The 19538-nt window shown below is 37.7% G+C and overlaps 2 protein-coding genes across 2 annotated transcripts in view; both read right to left on the bottom strand.

The window, feature by feature from the left end:
- The window catches only part of PHF21A (PHD finger protein 21A), a 177942-nt gene that overhangs the window by 106066 nt on the left and 52338 nt on the right, over nucleotides 1-19538 (bottom strand). The gene's annotated exons all lie outside the window — the stretch shown is intronic.
- Nucleotides 5847-6356, bottom strand: LOC138384369 (large ribosomal subunit protein eL22-like). Its single transcript, XM_069469869.1, has 2 exons — nucleotides 6271-6356; nucleotides 5847-6105 (listed from the first exon to the last, which is right to left on the bottom strand). Exons 1-2 carry the CDS (start codon nucleotides 6354-6356, stop codon nucleotides 5847-5849), a joined length of 345 nt encoding a protein of 114 aa, XP_069325970.1.

Genomic DNA, 19538 nt, shown 5'->3' on the forward strand with positions numbered 1-19538 from the left:
TTTGTTTTTTTTTAATGTATGTCAGTTTCACCTGCACAGTGGGGTCCAGTGGGGGTCAAATTAGATAAAGCAAGTGAAAACTCTGGGTAAACAATGGCATATTGGGCAAATCAAGTTATCACTAGTAAGAGGCAGGTATTCTTACTGAGAATAGGAGTTTTCCTAGCCATACAACTTTGAATTGAAAGACAATCCATTGCCCTCAGAACAAATGAAATATGTAATACTACTTTTAACCACTTTATTGATACATAATTCACATAGCACACAATTCACCCAGATAAAGTGTAGAATTCAATGGCTTTTAACATATTCATAGAGTTGTGCAACCCCACAATCAATTTTAGAACATTTTCATCACCCCGAAAGAAACCCTGTGACATCAGCAGTCACTCCCCATTGCCCACCCCCCACCCCCACCCTCTCTACACAATTTCCCCAGCCCTGGGCAACCATTAATTGGCTTTCTATCTCTATGCATTTTCATATTCTAGACATTTAATATATAGAATCATACAATAACCTTTTGTGACTGGCTTCTTTTACCTGGCATAACATTTTCAAGATTCATCCATGTTATAGCATGTATCAGTACTTCATTCCTCTTAATTGTCAAATAATATTCCATTGCATAAATATACCACATTTTATTTAATCATCCATCAGCTGATAGACTGTATCTACTTTGTGGCTATCATGAATAATGCTGCTTGGAACATTCATGTAGGAGTTTTTGTTTGAACATATTAATGTGTTTTCATTTCTCTTAGTTATACTTAGGACTGAAATTGCTCAGTCACATGGTAAATTTATGTTTAAAATTTTGAGAAACTGCCAGACTTTTCCAAGTGGCTGTACCATTTTACATTCCTACCAGCAATGCCTGGGAGAAGATAATTGAAGGGAGACCACAGAGGGGAGACCATTAACTGCGTGTCTGTTCAGGGAATAGCTAAACTAGCACTGAGAATGACAACTTGTGTTACCAAAAGCAAGGATGACAATGCTTCATGACAAGTTTTAGAAAAGAGAGATAATTGTTACTGGGACATTTTCCTCCTTTTCTTCCCATTTGCTTAGCCCCAGCCCAGGCCATGGCAATATATGTAGCATTTTACACACAGACTGACACTGCTTGCATCTCTAATATAAAGAATTTGCAGAGCCAAGTTTTAGAAAGACTCTTATCATTTCTCAAATCCACGTAGTAAGATATGTCCTTTTCGGTCTCTAGAATTGCTGTGTAAAATTTATGAGATTTTATATGCCAGGCCTTCACCATTCCATTTGTTGTATCAGCCTGAGCCCAGCCCAAATACATATAATGTGTTCAGTAGGTCAAGCACAGACTAGCTTCAACACAGTGTATTCCAGTATGATGGTATCTGCAAGCCATAAAGAACTGGTAGTGGGAAACAGATGGCTTCTAAAAGGGGAAAAGAAGAAAAACAGAAGGTCAGGTAGAAGAGGGTGGGGGTAAAGAAGGGAACAGAAAGAGGGTAAGAGAAAGGAGAAGCATATTTCTGGTTTTGTTCTTTCCACCTGTCACAGCACTCTTCTTGCGGGTTGCCAGCATGCTCCCTTGCAAACACAGCTGCAAGTGACAAAGAGTAGCCACTGTCCTAATCAGGGGGTCCCTTCCATGTTCCATATTGTAAACTGTACTGAAATGCCAACTGCTTACAAGAAAAGGAATTATACAACTGTTAGAGCCACGAATAGCAAACTGCTGTCTATATCTAACAAACTAGCACTGAGACCTGTGGGTTCCCTACAAAGTAACATTAAGACTACCCAGCAAATAGTAGAAAGCAACAGAATCAAGAGATTAAGTACCAAAAAATGTGGCTTATTTTAATTTTGTAGATTTGTCAAACCTGTGATTAACTCAATCAAAGTAAGACCATATTCTGTCATATATTTCATGTAGTCACCACATGTTCAATTTGCTGTAGGGCTCTGTTCTTATGCAATTAAAAGAAAATTAGCAAGTCTTTCCCCAGCCGAGTTGGGATTGCCACTAGGGATTGCCTTTGAAAGGAAATGCTTCACACCAAGTTTTATGAAGAAGAGATCCTGGCTGTTGGGACATTTTCCTCCTTTTCTCCCCGCCTTGCGTTGGCCTAGGCCAAAGCCAAGGAAAAGGGAACATAAGCAGCTTTTTACACACAGACTAACATTGCCAGCAGCATTCCAGTGGCCTTGCTCACGGCGGGAGAAGGCGTAGTGACTAATACCGCTGGGTCTTGTTGAAGAAAAGTGTCTGGCTTACTTTGATCAACTGAGTGGTGTGCTGATCAGTGTGATTTCCCTGTTCTGCTGACTGTGAGCGTGCTGGGGAGAGCAGGCAAGCTGGCTTCTGAGAGGCCCATGCAGGGAAGCAAATTCCGTAGCTGCCGAATCACAGAAAGCAACAAGAAATAAAAGAGGCTGACCTGGAAGCAGACACCTTAATTCTGCCAGCATGTTACTTAATGATATAAGGATCTCTGGGAGGGGAATGAAGTAGGTACTTCTATGATTCTAATTCAACTGCAGTACTATATACAACTATTAAACACAATGTTCAAGATCAGAGTCCATGCTACTCAAACTATAATTTGTAAGTTTTAATTATTTCATTTTGATGGAGAAGACAAAAATTAGAGTTAATAAGATTTTCCTAAACTAAAACTGAAGAAACAGGAACTCATCAGCATATGTAGCTCTTGGCATAGTTTGTGACAAAGGAAGTCTGTCCAGTACTTGAGTGTGTGTGCAGGACTACAACTACATACATCTTCTCTTCTATTTGCCAGAGAAGCAGCTGCTAGATTAACATGAGTTAATCTGCTTGCATGCTATATGGATTTTTTTCTAGTGAATTGCAAAAATTTACCTAAAGATAAATATAGCAGTCTCCTAGTTCTCTGCTCCATTCAGCTGCTGCTGAGAAACACTTCTGTTATCTAAAATTTCATCAGCAGATTGTACTCCTTCCTGGGGAACAGCAGCAAAAAGTAGCTTTCTAAAAGCATAGTTAGTCTCTGAGGCGAAATACACCCTACTTAAATGATTTCTTCCAAAAAGGGTAACTTTCCACCTTTAAAGTTTTAATTCTTGATAAATAAAGTATGTGATTTCTTACACTAGATCTAACCATTGCTGTTTTTAGAAGAGTAAATAGTCAATTGCAAATTGAGCAAATTGCTTTGGCTATCCTCGTAACCAGAAATGAAATGGATTAGGTCAGCAGGTGGCATGTCATTTCAGTGCTGCCTGGGGGCCCAAAATACAGTTAGGTCATTTTTATTCTGTTGACAGCTGGAATGAAACCCAGAGCATTTAACGTTACCTCCTGCCTCCATTCCCATAGCCATTTTGGGCACAAAAGAGTTTACAGGAAGCCCATAAGCTTCCATCTCCAGTGTCTCGGCTGCTTCTCAGGCCTCCAGAGACACTGGAGTTGAAGCTGCCTCAGGAAATCTGGGACAGGGTATTCTGACTTTGGTCCTTAGAGATACAAAGCTTCTTGTCCACACAAGGAAAACTGAGTTCTTGTTTCTCAGCTGTTCTTAAGCACGTAAATGTGCGATTCCATTCTGTAGTATTTTACTTGAAGGAAGAGAATGGTCATCGTGCCTCAACTGCTCCCACAGGGGGAAGGTACTGGAGGAAGAGAAGGGATCGGATGAAAGAATGAACTTAAGCAAGAAATAGAAAGGAAGGTAATAGGGTATAGGGAAGCACGTAGGAGAAGACAGGGTGAACTGAGAGAAAAATCCTGTTCAGAAATCAGGAGCCTCTTGCAATGTTGGAACATTTAAACAATCTAACGATAGCTTTTCTATCAGGCCTCCTCTCCCCCATATGTATTTCAAACTACCAGTAGAATTCTATTATAAACCTAAGGTAGCCTCCCAAAGGTTGCTCCTATAATAATGGTCAATGGGTAACATTTTATCTATGATAACAATCAATGGAACAGTCAATAGTCAAAGTTGAAATGATCCCAAACCTTCTTCAAGGGTGGCATGTGACTCAGGCCTAAATAATGAAAGGACCCCATCCAGTTCCCTGGCCACAAAGGAGACTGGCTTGAGAATGGACCTGAAAATCGTGCCCATGCCTTTTGCTGGTACTTTCAAGAAAAAAATCTTTCTCACACTGGAGTTGATAAAATGGCAAGTTATAAATGTAGAGCTTCCAGAGGCAACCTCTGCCAACACAGGACAGCCTGTATGCAAATGAGGCCAAAAGGAGGAGAAAGGGTCCTAAAACATAGTTTAAGCCCCTAAATCCATCCATGCCTGAAAGCACACACATCCCTCAACTTACTAGTTATATAAGCCAATAAATTCTTTTTGCTTCAAAACTTTTAGTTTATATCACTGGTACCCAGAAGAGTCTTCACTCATACACCAGCCAAATAACTTTGGACCAGTCACTCAACCTCACTGCGTATAGTTTTATGAAATCTGAGGAGGGGAAAAAAAGTTTGTTTACTTTACAGAACTGAAAACTGGTAAGTACTATACAGGAGGCACTGATAATTTTAACTATTATAAAACAGAAGGTGGGGATAGAAGAAATAAGATTCACAGGGCTAAACTGCTCCTAGTTGCTAGCGCTAATAAGATAACATTCTATTTCTACTAGTTTTCTCACCATTTGCCCAGGTGGGGCCTCTGAAATCTTTAAGCAGTTAATCACCTACTGAATTTTTTAAGTATTTTCCCTTTTACTTTCAGTTAACAAGGCTTTTCCACCTTCCTGGACACCTCTAACCAAGCCATCTTACCACATTTACTATGATGGATAGCAAAGAGATCACAGAAAGGGGAAACTAACAGTTCCATCTTCAAGCGGCACGAGTGAGTGTCCATGCACTACATGTGCTAGGAGACAAGGTAAAGGAATAATTGTCACGTGAAGGCAAACAGGGATGGAAAGAAGCTATCTTTATACAACAAAGTGAAATCTAAGTGCCTCAATCAATGTGCCCTCACCTAAAACATTATTAGTCTAAGGGTAGAACTGAATTATTAAGATTACATTTTCAATTGAAAATTCATAATTACATACAGTGTGCATTTTAAAATTTTATCTAGTGTCCTGATAAATGCTTGGTTTCACAGAATACTGGATTACATCTCACAGATACCAGTATCAAAAACTTTCTATAATATGTGTACCTGATCTACAAAATATCAATATGAAAGGATTACTAGTGAAACAAATACCTAAAAGTAAAGGTACTAACTTCTAGTCCTCTTTTGAGTGACAGAAGTGTATAAAGATGCCTGTAGTCCTAGCTACTTGGCAGCCTGAGGCAGGAGGATCACTTGAGCCCAGGAGCTCAAGGTTACAGTAAGCTATGATCATACCACTGCCCTCCAGCCTGGGCGATAGAGTGAGGCCCTGGCTCTAAAAAAATAAAATAAATAAAAAGTTTAAAAAGCGTGTAAATGAATAAGAAAAGCATAACTATATTTTGTAAGTGCTAAGAAGAAAAATAATGAACGTGCTACACTTTTAATCTTCAAAATGTTTAGGCCTAAAGATTAAGTATAAATGAAATCATCCTTAAGAGGAGATTTTAAGACATTGTCAATACCTTAGACATCAATTAGTCTTTGTTCATTATATACAAAATTACATATATGCTATGACTGGTAAAAAGAACACCATGGCTCAATTATTTTCTAACATGTATCAGTATTTCATATAAGCTGAACATTAACTTTTTTGTTTTTCTAGTTTTTATTCAAGAACTCAGACAAAATATTCCAGATAAATGAGTTTTGATCCTCATCTTCCGCCTCTTCTTCATCCTGGTTAATTTGGATATAGCATAATTTATAACTCTATTTACTTTTAGCAACTATGTACAACCAATTATATTGATTGTTCTTCTTCAAATAATTTTTAGTGATATATTTCAAATACCTTTTGAAAAAAGATATCCGCAAAAATAAAAAATAAAATGAAAAAAGATATCCCTCAGAAGTTACAGTGATCTTGCTCCTTTTGAAGGTTACAACTCCTCCACTGAGATTCCCAGCTTTTCTATTCACTCTGGCTCTCTCTTGGAGAAGCTGCTCAAAATTGGCAGCATCCATGATTCTACCTTTTAGAGCAGCAGTCCCCAACCTTTGTGGCACTAGGGACCAGTATGGAGGAAGACCATTTTTCTGGAAGGGGGGGTCAGGCAGGGGGTGAGGTGGACCTCTGCAGCCTGGTTCTTAACAGGCCACAGACCTGGTCTGTGGCCTGGGGCTTGGGGATCACAGTTCTAGAGGGTAGGTGCAGTCAAGGGTGCACCTTCTGCTTCTTTTTTTGCCTCCCTTTGCCACAAGGTTTTTCATGGGCACCATGGTTGCAGTGGAGGCAGAAAAGCTGAACATTAATATTTTATTTTATTTATTATTTATTTGCGACAAGGTCCCACTCTGTTGCCCAGGTTTGAGTGCAGTGGCATCATCATAGCTCACTGTAACCTCCAAGTCCTGGGCTCCAGTGACCTCTCTGCCTCAGCCTCCTGAGTACCTGGGACTACAGGTATGCGGCACCACACTCAGCTAATTTTTCTACTTTTTATAGAGACAGGGTCTCACTCTTGCTCAGGCTGGTCTCGAACTCCTGGCCTCAAGCAATCCTCCCACCTTGGCTTCCCAAAGTGCTAGGATTACAGGTGTGCGCCAGCACGCCCAGCCAACATAAATATTTCAAAGCAAAGAAAACATATGATGCTTTTTCTGAGGTTTCTGACCCACTGAAATGTTTCTGAAAACTAAAATATTAACATATTGGTAAAAGACGCACTCTTCCATCTATAGAGTCAAAGAATAATTTCAATCAACTCATCTTTCTTTACATTTTTTTTCTAAAAGGAAAAGCTAAATGTCAGAGTATTAATATGATAGCAATCCTTGAAAATTATATTACATCAAGTTTCTTCTCTAGTAAGATTCAAATACATCATTAACTCTGACAAACTAACACCATATAGATTTTTGTCCCCAGATGATTCAGGAATAAAAATGCTATATCAAATTGACTTGAGGTTATCAGATTTAGTTTGGGAAATATCAAACAACTTTAAGCAAAATCAACTTTCCCATTCCTACACATCTTTGTGTACCCGGGCCCCATTCCCAGAGATTCTAATTCAATTGGTCTAAGACACAGCCCTGGATGCGGCATTTTTCTAAAGCTTTTTAGTTTAGTTTATGGTATAGCTGTTAATAAGACTAAGAACTAGTAATCTACAGGTAGATGTAGCTTTGGCCTTCAATACAAAACTGGATGTTATTTTTATAACTATTCTACAATTGTCGAGAAAGTCATTACTATTGAAATCACCATACTTTCACTAATATGCCATTAGAAGGTAAGCTCCTTAAGAAGAGAAACCCTATAAGCCTTGTTCATCACTGAGGCTGAGTGGAATGCTTCCATATAACAGGCACTCCATAAATGTTTGTGAATCAATGAATTAAATGCTGAAAGATTATACTTTAGTTTTAGTACCTTGAAGCAATGCAGTAGAAGCTCTCTTAACCAATAATGATCAGGACCAGTAGTTGACCAGATAAGAAAATAAAGTCATATAAATCAGGAAATCATAAAAATTTGATAAATATACCTGAGCATCTTATTTTAACTTAAATGAACCTTCATTTATTAATCTTGTAATGTAGGGCCAAGCCTTCTGTTTGTATGGATCTACAGGTGGGAGTGCTAAAATGTCTGTCTTTCATAAACCATAGCTATAATGTATCCTCTACCATTTCCATTTTTGGCTTTTAAATTATGGTGAGAATTTAAGACACTTTGAAGCAATCTGAATGTAGAAACCTTCTGGACATTAATAATTCACCCCATTCTGTTACAGTTGTCTTACCCAAAAGTAACTAAGTGGCAATTTTTTAGTAATTTTTTTATCAACTCTTTCCAAAGCATTAAACTTAGCTTCCATGGGAACTACTTATTTTTTTCATAAGCCATTGATTTAGTAATACTTAATTAAATTACATAATTACAATAACCAGAACAAAGAGCATAAACAGGTTTGCAAAGAAACACAACTCACTTGTTTTTGAGAGGACTAACTCCATTTTTATTTACTTATTTTTTATTAATGCCTTTCTTTTTATATTTTATTTGTACATATTCATGGGGTACAAGTGCAATTTTGCTACATTGATATATTGCACTGTGGTAAAGTTAGAGCCTTCAGTGCATCCATCACTGCAGCAACCCATATGGTACCCACCGAACGACCTCCCGTCATTCCTTCCCATCCCCTCACCCCTCTGAGTCTCAGTCTCCACTGATCATCATTCCACACTCTGCTTCCATGTGTGCACATTATTTAGCTCCCTCTCGTATGTGAGAACATGAGTTATTTGTCTTTCTGTGTCTGAGTTGTTTCATTTAAGATAATGACCTCCAGTTCCACCCATGTTGCTACAAAAGCCACGATTTCATTCTTTTTTCTATAGCTGAATAGTATTCCATACAACTCACTCTTGATGACCATTCTACAACTGATGGGAGAAGTGCGTGGGTACCCTATATAGCAACCTACAGGCATTTAGACTGAGGAGTCACAGTTAAGAAGCCAGTGAGACTTTTCTCTCCACCGACCTTTTACTGTTACACAAACGCTAGCCACAGGTTTCTTTCCACTGACCATTCCAATTCCCCAGATCAGTCAACTCATCCCTTCATTAGTAAGTCATCTGAACTGAGATCTAATAAAATTATCACCAGATCTACATACTGTATCTGTCAGGCATAGAGGCAGCAGATGTCATGGGATCACTTAATACAAACACCCTAATAATTTACACCTAGATTCCATGAATTCACCTGTAAGGCATTCATAAATTAAATATTAGATCCATTCAAAATATAATAGAATGTGAGCCTAAAGTCAGAATTTTAAAATGTTCAACATATTATTTTACTTTTTTTGTAGTAAAAAAGTTTGTTGTAGAATTTTTGTAGTTAGAAGCCTTAAAATGATATGAGCAATAGAATAGCTTTGTTTTGCTAATTCAGAATCAGCTCCCATTTGGCAGGTGTCTCAAATTAGGACACTGGTGACAAAGAACTGCTGCCACCAGGAGGCTCTGCAATGTACCTTTTATTTAAAGTATTTAAATTTAAAATATTCTTGCTTCTTTATAGCTCATGCAATACCTTCTCAATGACACCAGTTTTCCACGTAAACTATTTTTAAAAAATATGTTGGGCATGGGCTCACACCGGTAATCCCAGCACTTTGGGAGGCTGAGGTGGGAGGATTGCTTGAGGCCAGGAGTTCAAGACCCACTCCCATCTCTACAAAAAATTTTTTTTAATTAGCCAGGTGTAGACATGCACATGTGTAGTCCTAGCTACTCAGGAGGCTGAGGCAGGAAGATCACTTGAGCCCAGGAGTTCAAGGCTGCAATGAGCTATGATAATGCCACTGTTCTCCAGCCTGGGCATCAGAGCAAGACTGTGTCTTAAAAGAAAAAAAAAAAAAAAAAGACTCACCAGGTCCTTGTAAACATTTCTTTAAAAAAGAGAGTGGAGAAATTTAACAGCTTCTGTTATTAACAATTTCTAGGAATATAAATTTGTTCAAGAAGGACATGTCATTTCTATTGCCTATGAAACGTATTTTCACCTATACATTTACTTCACCAATAATGGCCCTCCCAACCAATGAATCAGGATTTAGTTGCAGAAATATATAATGCAGATTTATTTCACAGATGCTCTTGTTTAAAAGACCTTTAGAGAGGGAAACTTTAAGATTAGCTACAGAATCCCTGTGCTTTGTGAGAATCCTGACACCTTTAGTAAACAATCCATGTGTTGGCCTCCTCCCCAGGGCTCGGTTCCATAACACAGTTACATTATTTACAAGCACAAATAATAGGCTGACATGCTTTTTACTTATCTGTTTTAAAAACTAATCAAGTGTCGCAGCTTATGAAGATAACTGATTTTATTTTTTTTAAATATAGTAAAAATAATCAAGATGGTTATAGTAAATGCTGAAAAAAATCATGTTAGCACAAAAATAAATATTATTGGCATTAATGTTTTGATTTACATAAAAATGATAACTGCAGGTTTTTCCTCAAGTTCTTTTTGTATTTTGTAAAAATAATTATTTTTACTGAATCACATCCAGTGGTCTATTTACGGCTTAAGACCTTTTTATCTTCCATCTTAGAACTACATAAGCATTACCGCATCAACCCACACCCACTCAGGTGTAATCCTTGGATGTCTAGAGTTTTACAGGAGAGGGTTTCCCGTCAGCCTTTCTCAACCAGGATTCCTCATTTAAGCCACAGAACACGAAAACTTATTTTAGTGACAATTTTCTCAATTATCATTCTAGATGCACAGGAATGTTAATTCAATACATATAATGGACACCAAGAGCATTAGGGCTTAATTTCCCCAACAAACCCAAGCTGGTTTAGAAACTGCAGAACAGAATGAAATTTCTTGGATTACATAGGAAAACTTGTACTTTTTGTTCTCAATTTTCTCTGAATAGAGAAAAAAAGAGAAAACTCGTATCTCTTTAAAAATGCCATCTCTAATATGACTCAAGCTAAAATAAGTAAAATCAACTAAAACCCTAACTCCAACAGCAGCAAGGGGTCTCACAAGTGCAAACAGGCAGTAGGCTACTCTAGACCTTGCCCTAGCTCACTTGAAGGAGGACCCACCAAACTGAGATCAGGTCTCCTGAGAAGGCACTATCCACTAACCTTGGCTTAAATGCATCATAAATTACTTCCTGAGAGCAGACTCAGAGGAGAAAAGTGTAAAAATACGATGCTTAAGGGAATTTTCCTCTAAAACTCCAGTCTTGCAGAGCACATTTTCAAGTTTGTCACTGGATAACTTAACCGCTAACCTGACTGACAGGTACAAAGCACTATCAGGAAAAAAGTCTAATCTGTTTTTGATGGAAACTCAAAACATACCTGTTTTCCTACTTTGCCAAGGTTTTTCTGACAGTTAATTTTCCAACTTGGAAAAGAACTCTAGTCCCCTAACATCTCACCTGTAAGAAAGTCTTGTTAAACATGAAGGATCTCACTTAAACCTGCAGAAAACAGACACTAGAGAGCCACAGCCTAAACACCTCCTTACACTCCACAGCTGCCCTACCATAGGGGTAAGGGGAGGAAGATTAAACTGTTAATATATTCTTAGATCTCCAAGTATCATAACCTCACAACTTCCAATCATTTACTTAGAAAAAATAGATGGAAATATCCAACAGTGGAACATTATGGGTGTTTTTTTGTTTGTTTGTTTTTTTTTTTTTTACACTACACTTAACTGTATTATACTGTTGACAAAGTGAAATCTGATTTAGACTTAAATAGGCCAGATGCAGTAGCTTGAGCCTATAATCCCAGCACTTTGGGAGAAAAACGAGGTGAGAGGACTGTTTGAGGCCAAGAGTTCGAGGCTGCAGTGAGCTATAATTGTGCCACTGCACTCCAACCTGGTTGACGGAGTGAGACCCTGTCTTTAAGAAAAGAGAGACTTAGAATGGATATTTTGAAGGTCAGTTCACAGTGTACCCAACTTCTAACAAATGACTACAAAAAGGGCAGGGACTCAGTCTGGTAGGACTGGTATACTCTCAGCATCTATAAAGGTACCTGGCACATTGGAGGTACCCAATACATATTTGCCAAATGGATTGATCATTAAAGCTTTTCTTTAAATTCAGATGGGAAGGAATTCCACCTAGCATGTGTTAAATAACTTCTCTTTTAATAAAATGACTGACCCTAAAAACAAATACAATCTTTCTAGAGAGCAACTAGGTAACATAAAATTCTTCAGAAACTTTTTGGGATATCTGCCTAACTCACTGCTCCCTTTCTCTGAGAGATGCTCCCTGATCTAGCCACGTCTGTGCTAGTGATACAACTAGTCTCCTGGCCAAAGATAATTGGACAAGTGCTGATTGGATATTCAGCTCAAACCAGGCTCATTACATTCTCTTTCCAAAAATCTGGAATGAGAATAAACCAGAGGAGTCTGGGATGGTCTCTAGAATGGAGAAAACACAACCGTAGGAACTTACCAGTGGCCAGAGCCTTCTGCCTGCTATATGTACAGAGAAGTTGAGAAAGTTCGTTTCTAGAGAAGGGAAATGGAACAGATAGAGAGAAAGACAAAGAGACAGAGACTCTGGTTCCAGCCCCCAAAACTGCCCCTGGGTTCCCTGAGATACCAATACAGTTCCAATAACTCCTCTTTCTACTAAAACTTCTTTGAGTTAGATTCTGCTATATATACCAAACAGGTCTTCACAAAGACATGTAAAAAGCATCTATTTACTCCTTATCTGGTAATTTTTTTCCTTCTAGGAAATAAAATTATATACAAATATTTATGTTTAAGGATGTATACTACAGGTCTAGGCACAAAACAGTATAAAACTGGGAATCATCCAAATGTTTAAAAATAGTGAATTGGTTAAATAAGCCCTGTATGATATGATATTCTACCCATATGATAAGATACTATCAAGCCACTAAAAACCATTAATTCCTGAGGAATATTTAAGAATGTGAGGAAATACTCAAGATATATAGAAATAAGTATTTCTAAAATAATAAATATAATACCAATCTCTATTTTGCTTTTTAATACAAATGTATGGCATAGAAAAAATAAAAGGATCTAAAACACGGAAGCAGGATCACAACTAAATTTCATTTTTTTTCCTTGCTGAATTTGCCAAATGAACATGCATGACTTTTATAATCAGGGAAAAAAATGTCTAAAGAAATGATGGACTCTACTGTCAATATTCTAGTCTCCTCCTACAACTCTTAGCTGAAAAGGGGAAATAAACAAAAAACCCTGATCTTAGTACATATTCATATACAAATTTGTATTGTGTAAAGTAATACTTTTTAATTTAAGAATTAAAATGCTGATATTAAACACAAGACTATTTTAGAGTAGATGGATTTTAGGAGCAAGGTCCTCATTCTATTGAGGTGAAAAGGAAAGAGACCTTCTAATTTAGTAGTGATTCAGAAAACAAAACTTCAGAAATCAAGTTGCCCTGAAATGAAAGTACAAAAAGCAAACAGTAGTCAAGGAAATGGGTATATAAGGCCTCACATGATCTAGCATTGTCCTATTTATAGTATATTTTCCACTTCACCTTTTACTACTCTCCCTCTCACTTCACGATCTAATGAAGTGTTTCTCAACAGTTAAAATCCATCCACCCCCTTGAATAAATGTAAATCTCATACCCCTCTTTGATTGATGTTATTTGAAATCCAAAACAATGTGGAGCCACATGGCCTGAATTCATATCTGGCTTTACCAATTACCAGCTTGGTGACCTCAGGAAAATGACTTGTCATCCATAAAATGGGAATAATCAGTACATATCTAGGGTTACTGTGAGGACTAAATGAATTAGTATATTTAAAGCATGTAGAGATGTGCCTGACAAATAGTAAGTGCTATATAATTATGGCTTTTACTAATACTATAATATTTAGAATTAAAAGTAATCAAAGCAATAGTTCAAAGTGCTTTGTTTTCAAACTATAAAAGCTGCCTCTCTAAATCTCACCTGACAAGAAATTGTTCTAGCAATCCTAACTCTTACATTTTTCTTAATATGCCTTGTTGTTTCCTATTCCTATGCTTTTGCACATGCTGTTCTTGCTGCCTGGTAGGTCTTTGTGTACTTAGCTAATCCCCACTCATCCTTCAACACTCAGTCAGATACCAGCTCATTGATGAAGGCTTCCATGATAACTCCCCACCAAGAGAACCTCCCATCTCCGTGAGAGTAGGCACTAAATATCCATTTATTGGAATTTAAATAATTCTCAGAGTAGTCATTTATTTAACAAATGTTTATTGAGAGCCAGCACATTACCGAACAAAACAAGCAAAATCCCTGATCTCATGGAGTTTTATAGTTTCTGGGTTTTAAGTATAGTTCCAGAAGATATCGGTTTAAGGGTAGAAAGGTCATAATATCCTATGAGGCGAAACTCATTCGTAGTATGTTTATTGTTATTATTATTATTGCCTAGATCTGGTTTCTAACCAGAAGAGAATAGCAGCTAATTAAAAAAGGACGTATTCTTCTCACCTATAGACTCCTAAGGAATGTCCTAACTTAATGTGGCTTATACTAAGAAAAATGAAAAGGGAGAACCAGAGAGGCCCAAGCAGAGTTCCTAACACAGCCTAGGGACATGTGGCAGACAGGCTTAATCAACAGGTAACCTGCCTCAGTAGCCCAGGGTAATCCCACAAAGACTAAGCATCTTACCTAATGATAATTCAGACTTTCATTTTTCTATTTAGTTTTTTTATTGAAGTAATATATAAACATAGCTTTTAAAAATACTACAAGGCTTATAATAAAAACAACAGTCCTTTGCACCAACCCTCTCCAACTTTTTAATCATGTTTCCTTTTAGGAAACTACTTTCAACTTTTAAACTCCTGTAGGGATTTCTTCAGGTGTTTACCTTCTCTTCCTTTTTTTCTTTTTGAGACAGGGTCTTACTCTGTTGCCCCAGCTAGAGTGCAGCGGCTCTCTGTAGCTCACTGTAATCTCAAACTCCTGGGCTCAAACAACCTTCCTGCCTCCCGAGTACCTGAGACTACAGGCATGTGCCACCACACCCAGCAATTTTTCTATTTTTTTATAGAGACAGGGTCTTACTACGTTCTTCAGGCTGGATTCAAACTCCTGCCTCGAGCAATCCTGCCACCTCAGCCTCCAAAAGTGCTGGAATTACAGGCATGAGCTACTGTGTCTGGCTGTTTTTCAAAATTTTTAAAGCATTATTCCAATGACTTCTAGCTTCCTGTGTTGCTGCTGAGAAGTCTGATGCCATCTGATTCCCAATCTCTGTTTGCAATTTTTTTTTCCCCCTGAGGAAGCTTTTAGGATCTTTTACTCCTGTTTATCCTTAAGTTTCACAATGATGTGCCTCAGTATGGGGGTGTGGGATTTTTCTCATTCATAGTTTTTAGGCACTCAGTAAGTTCTATTAAACTGGGATTATATGCTCTTCAGTTGTGCGACATTTCCTTATATCAGTTATTGGATGATTTTCTCTTCTCCATTTTCTCTGTTCTCTTGTCTCAGAACTTCTATTAGGCAGACATGAGACCTTATGGGTGATCCTCTTAAATTTTTTTTCTCCTCCACTCTCTAGCCCTTTGTCTCTTCCATATACTTATTGAGAGATGACTCCTATTTAGTTTTCTAACCTTTTTTTTTAAACTAAGAATTCTTTTTGTTTTCTAATTGTTCCATTATTCCTAGCACCCTGTTCTTATTTCACAGATGCAGTATTTTCTATTTCTGCTCAAAGGATCTAAATTTATAGTTATTTTGAATTGTCCCTTCCAATTCTCTTGGTCTATTCTGACTTTCACATCAGTGGCTTCCCTTAAATATCTGCTGGTTCTTGGCTGTTGTGCTCGTATTTAAGAATGAAGTGCGAAGAATGTGGAGCAACTAGAACTCTCATACACTACTGGTAGGAATGTAAAATGGTACAACCATTTTGGAAAACATTTTGGCAGTTTCTTAAAAAGTTAAAAGTATACTTACTACACAACTCAGACATACTGAGGCGTTTACCATACAGAAATGAAAGCATATCTCCACACAAAGACTTGGACATGAATGTTCAAGTAACTTTACTTGTAATATACAAAGAGTACACACCATGTAAGTCTATCTGTTAAAATTCTAGAATATGTAAACTAATCTACAGTGACAAAAAACAGACCAGTGTTTGCCTGGGGACAGGGATGGGAAGAGGAAGAGAAGGATTACCAAGGAATACAAGGAAATTTTCAGAGGTGATGCATATGCTCACTATCTCGATTGTGATGATGGTTTCACACCATCAAAAATTAGATCCTTTAAAGATGTGTATTTTATTTTACTTTAATTATGCCTCAATAAATCTATAAAAAAGAGGGGGGGGAGGGAGAGAGAGAATCCAAAATAAAAGTGGCTAAGAAAAAAAAGAGAGAATGAGGTGCCAAAAATGAATTGAAAACTGTGGGGCTGGTGTGTTTATAAAGGGGGATGGTGGGAGGGTGTCTCATTACAGAGTATATGCCGATACACACCCTGTTTTCAGTGGCGCACTCACTCCTGCCCTAGACTGTTCGACTATGCCTAATATCTCTAAGTTGAGTACCCTTTCTAGTTAAATTTCTCTAGAATAAGGTTGGCAAACTTTCTATAAACAACCAGATAGTAACTAGTGTAAGGCCATACTGTCTTTGTCGTGACTATTCAACTCTGCCACTGTAGCATGAAAGCAGCCATAGACAATATGTAAATGAGAGAATGTGGCTGTGTTCCAATAACTTTATTTACAAAAACAGGCAGAAGGCCAGATTTGGCCCAGGTGGAGGCCACAGTTTACCAAGCCATGCTCTAGAGACTCATATTAGTCTTCCCCTCTTTGAAGAACTAATCAATTTCTTTTCAGAAGGATACCCTGAAGTAATAGCTAAAAACACTCTATACCTAAAGAAGATAATTGAGCAAGTAAAAATTAAGGGAAGGGAAGTTGTGAAAAGGGATACTAGAAATTTTAAAAGAGTTATATATAATTTTATCCCCTATTAGCAGCAGATGAGGCTTAGACGCAGTACTTCTAATAACCTACAAACACTGTTTCACCTGATCAACTCACATAATAGGATAAACAGAAATCAGTTTTTACAATACATGTTTATAAACAACTCTGTTACTTTCCCCTACCTTGACTTTAGTTGGGGGTTTTATTTTATTTTATTTTTTTTTTGAGACAGAGTCTCACTCTGTTGCCCAGGCTAGAGTGAGTGCCGTGGCGTCAGCCTAGCTCACAGCAACCTCAAACTCCTGAGCTCAAGTGATCCTCCTGTCTCAGCCTCCCGAGTAGCTGGGACTACAGGCATGCACCACCATGCCCGGCTAATTTTTTCTATATATATTTTTAGCTGTCCATATAATTTCTTTCTATTTTTAGTAGAGATGGGGTCTCGCTCTTGCTCAGGCTGGTCTCGAACTCCTGAGCTCAAACGATCCGCCCACCTCGGCCTCCCAGAGTGCTAGGATTACAGGCGTGAGCCACCGCGCCCGGCCAGTTGGGGGTTTTAAATGTGAACAACAGTCAGAGAGACTTCACCTCAGATTTAAAAAAAAAAAAAAAGTCAAATATTCCACGGAAAAGGTGAACTGTCAAATGATGTATGTTTAAAAAAAAGGAAGCCTGCTATCTTATTCTTAATTAAAAGGCAGTGGTAGATCAATTCAAAATCTTATATGAATTTATCTCAAATTCATGACAAACTTCTAGAATCTCTAACAAATGAGATCACACACTCAGAAAAACAAATTTCAGGTTCTTTTGATTAACATATTCCCCAATTTCACTAAATTCTTTTCCTTCAGGCAATGGAACTTTTCAGGATCAGCTGATCTGTGTTTCTTGACTCCATAGGAAAAAAGTTGTTAATTTTTCCCCCAATTACTTTATTAGATGACAAAAGCACTAGATAACATCAGAGCAGTAATAATCATTCACTGGTCATGAGGAGAATTAAGTTCAGAACTGATCTCTATCTTTTGTATTCTTCTTGGTCAAAAATAATACAATTTGTTTTGGCAAAAGAGGGAGAGATTTTTTAAAAGGTGATGGTGGTAGGAGTGTGAGAAAAGTTAACAAATTAGAAACATTTGTTGAAGATTTCTAGGGTCCCATTTTTCAAAGCAAAGAAGTCTTTGGTGCTTAACCACAGAAACTAATAGTTCATCATTTTCAGACAGAGCTAGACTGAGAGAGGTTAGCCAAACCCTACCGTTTCACATAAACACTTGCTTACTGAACTTGGAGTAAATCAACTTTGGGTAACATATCCTCTATCTGAAAAGATAATTTTTCGACAGCCTTTCATCCAACCATCTACCATAAGAAGATACTAGTTAGGCTGGGTGTGGTGACTCACCCCTGTAATCCCAGCATTTTGGGAGGCCTAGGCAGGAGGATCTCTTGAGGTCAGGAGTTCGAGACCAAACTAGGCAACATAGCAAGACCCTGCCTCTACAAAAAATTTAAAAATTAGCCAGGCGTGATGCGTAGCTTTAGCTGTAGTTTTAGCTACTCAAGAGACTGAGGCGGGAGGATCACTTGAGACCACAAGTTTAAGGTTGCAGTGAGCTATGTATGATCTTGCCATTGCCCTTCAACCTGGGTGACAGAGTAAGATTCTATGTCTATTAACAAAAAAAAAAAAAGTAAGATACTAGTGAAAGAGTAAACTTCTTTTCCTTCTCTGGTTCTTTCATCCTAATCTGCTGGGAAAAAAGAAGTTTAATGTGTTCATGAAACATGTTCAACATTTTAAAAAACAGAAATCTGAAAACAGCATGTGTTTTGCTACTCTGGCTTTCCCAGATGATATGGGTGTAGAGGTATTGTTAACCAATGGACATCACTCTGCTTTGTTTCAAAAGGCATGGAATACTGATATTAACAACAATGATGATAATGATAAGTTTATGGAAAAACAATTTTAAAATACAAAAAAAATTAAAAATAATTTATAATTCACATTTGAAATAAATTACATTATTTTCTACTTCTAATAATGTATTGCTTTAGCTAACTAGAGTGGCAAAGGGAGACTTTTCTAAAATAATCCACAAAGGCAGTAATAAGCACTAATGATATAACTTCATGGTATTTCAGGACACACACATCTTCAGATGTACACTATCTTTAATTTACATTAATAAAGTGTTATAGAGACAGACATTGTTGACTGCACGCCTTTTTCAACATCCATTATTCTTCATCCCTTCTGCTTCCTTACTAATGAAAAACAATTTGTTTAGGTATCTAGCCTCCAAATGCTTGAGAGGAGAATCTCCCGCTTCCAAGACATAAATCAGTCTTGGGGACTCACTCTTTCTGCCAGGAACTAGGCATTGGCATATGACAGAACTGTGGTCAATGAGATGCACGGTCTGTTGAGGGGCTTCTAATAAAAGTTTCCCTTGTTGTTAAGAAGGGATACTTTAAAAAATGGTCCTTTATTTGCCCCAGGATATTGGTGTGTGAAAACGTAAAGCTTGGAGCTGCAGCAGCCATCCTGTGACGATGAGCAGTGCTTGCTGACACACTGAGGGTAGCAGAGCAGCAAGATGACCAGAACATGGGTCCTGGCCATGTGCTGAGCCTCTGAACTGAGCAACTCTAGCAACTTCTTCATGAGTTAATATATCCACTTATTGTTTTAGCCACTTTAAGTTGGGCCTTCTGTTACATACAGTTAAAAGCATCTGAAATGATACAATTATAATGTCTATTACAGATGAGAAAACCAGTTCAGAGAAATTCAATAGACACAAAACCTGTCAGTGAATGGCACAGTGAGGACTAAAACTTACTCCTTTTCTTTAACAAATGCTTAAGCACCACTGTGTGTGAAACACCAGGTATATAAGG

The sequence above is a fragment of the Eulemur rufifrons genome, chromosome 6 (genome assembly GCF_041146395.1).
Source record: "Eulemur rufifrons isolate Redbay chromosome 6, OSU_ERuf_1, whole genome shotgun sequence".
Classification (NCBI taxonomy): Eukaryota; Metazoa; Chordata; class Mammalia; order Primates; family Lemuridae; genus Eulemur; species Eulemur rufifrons.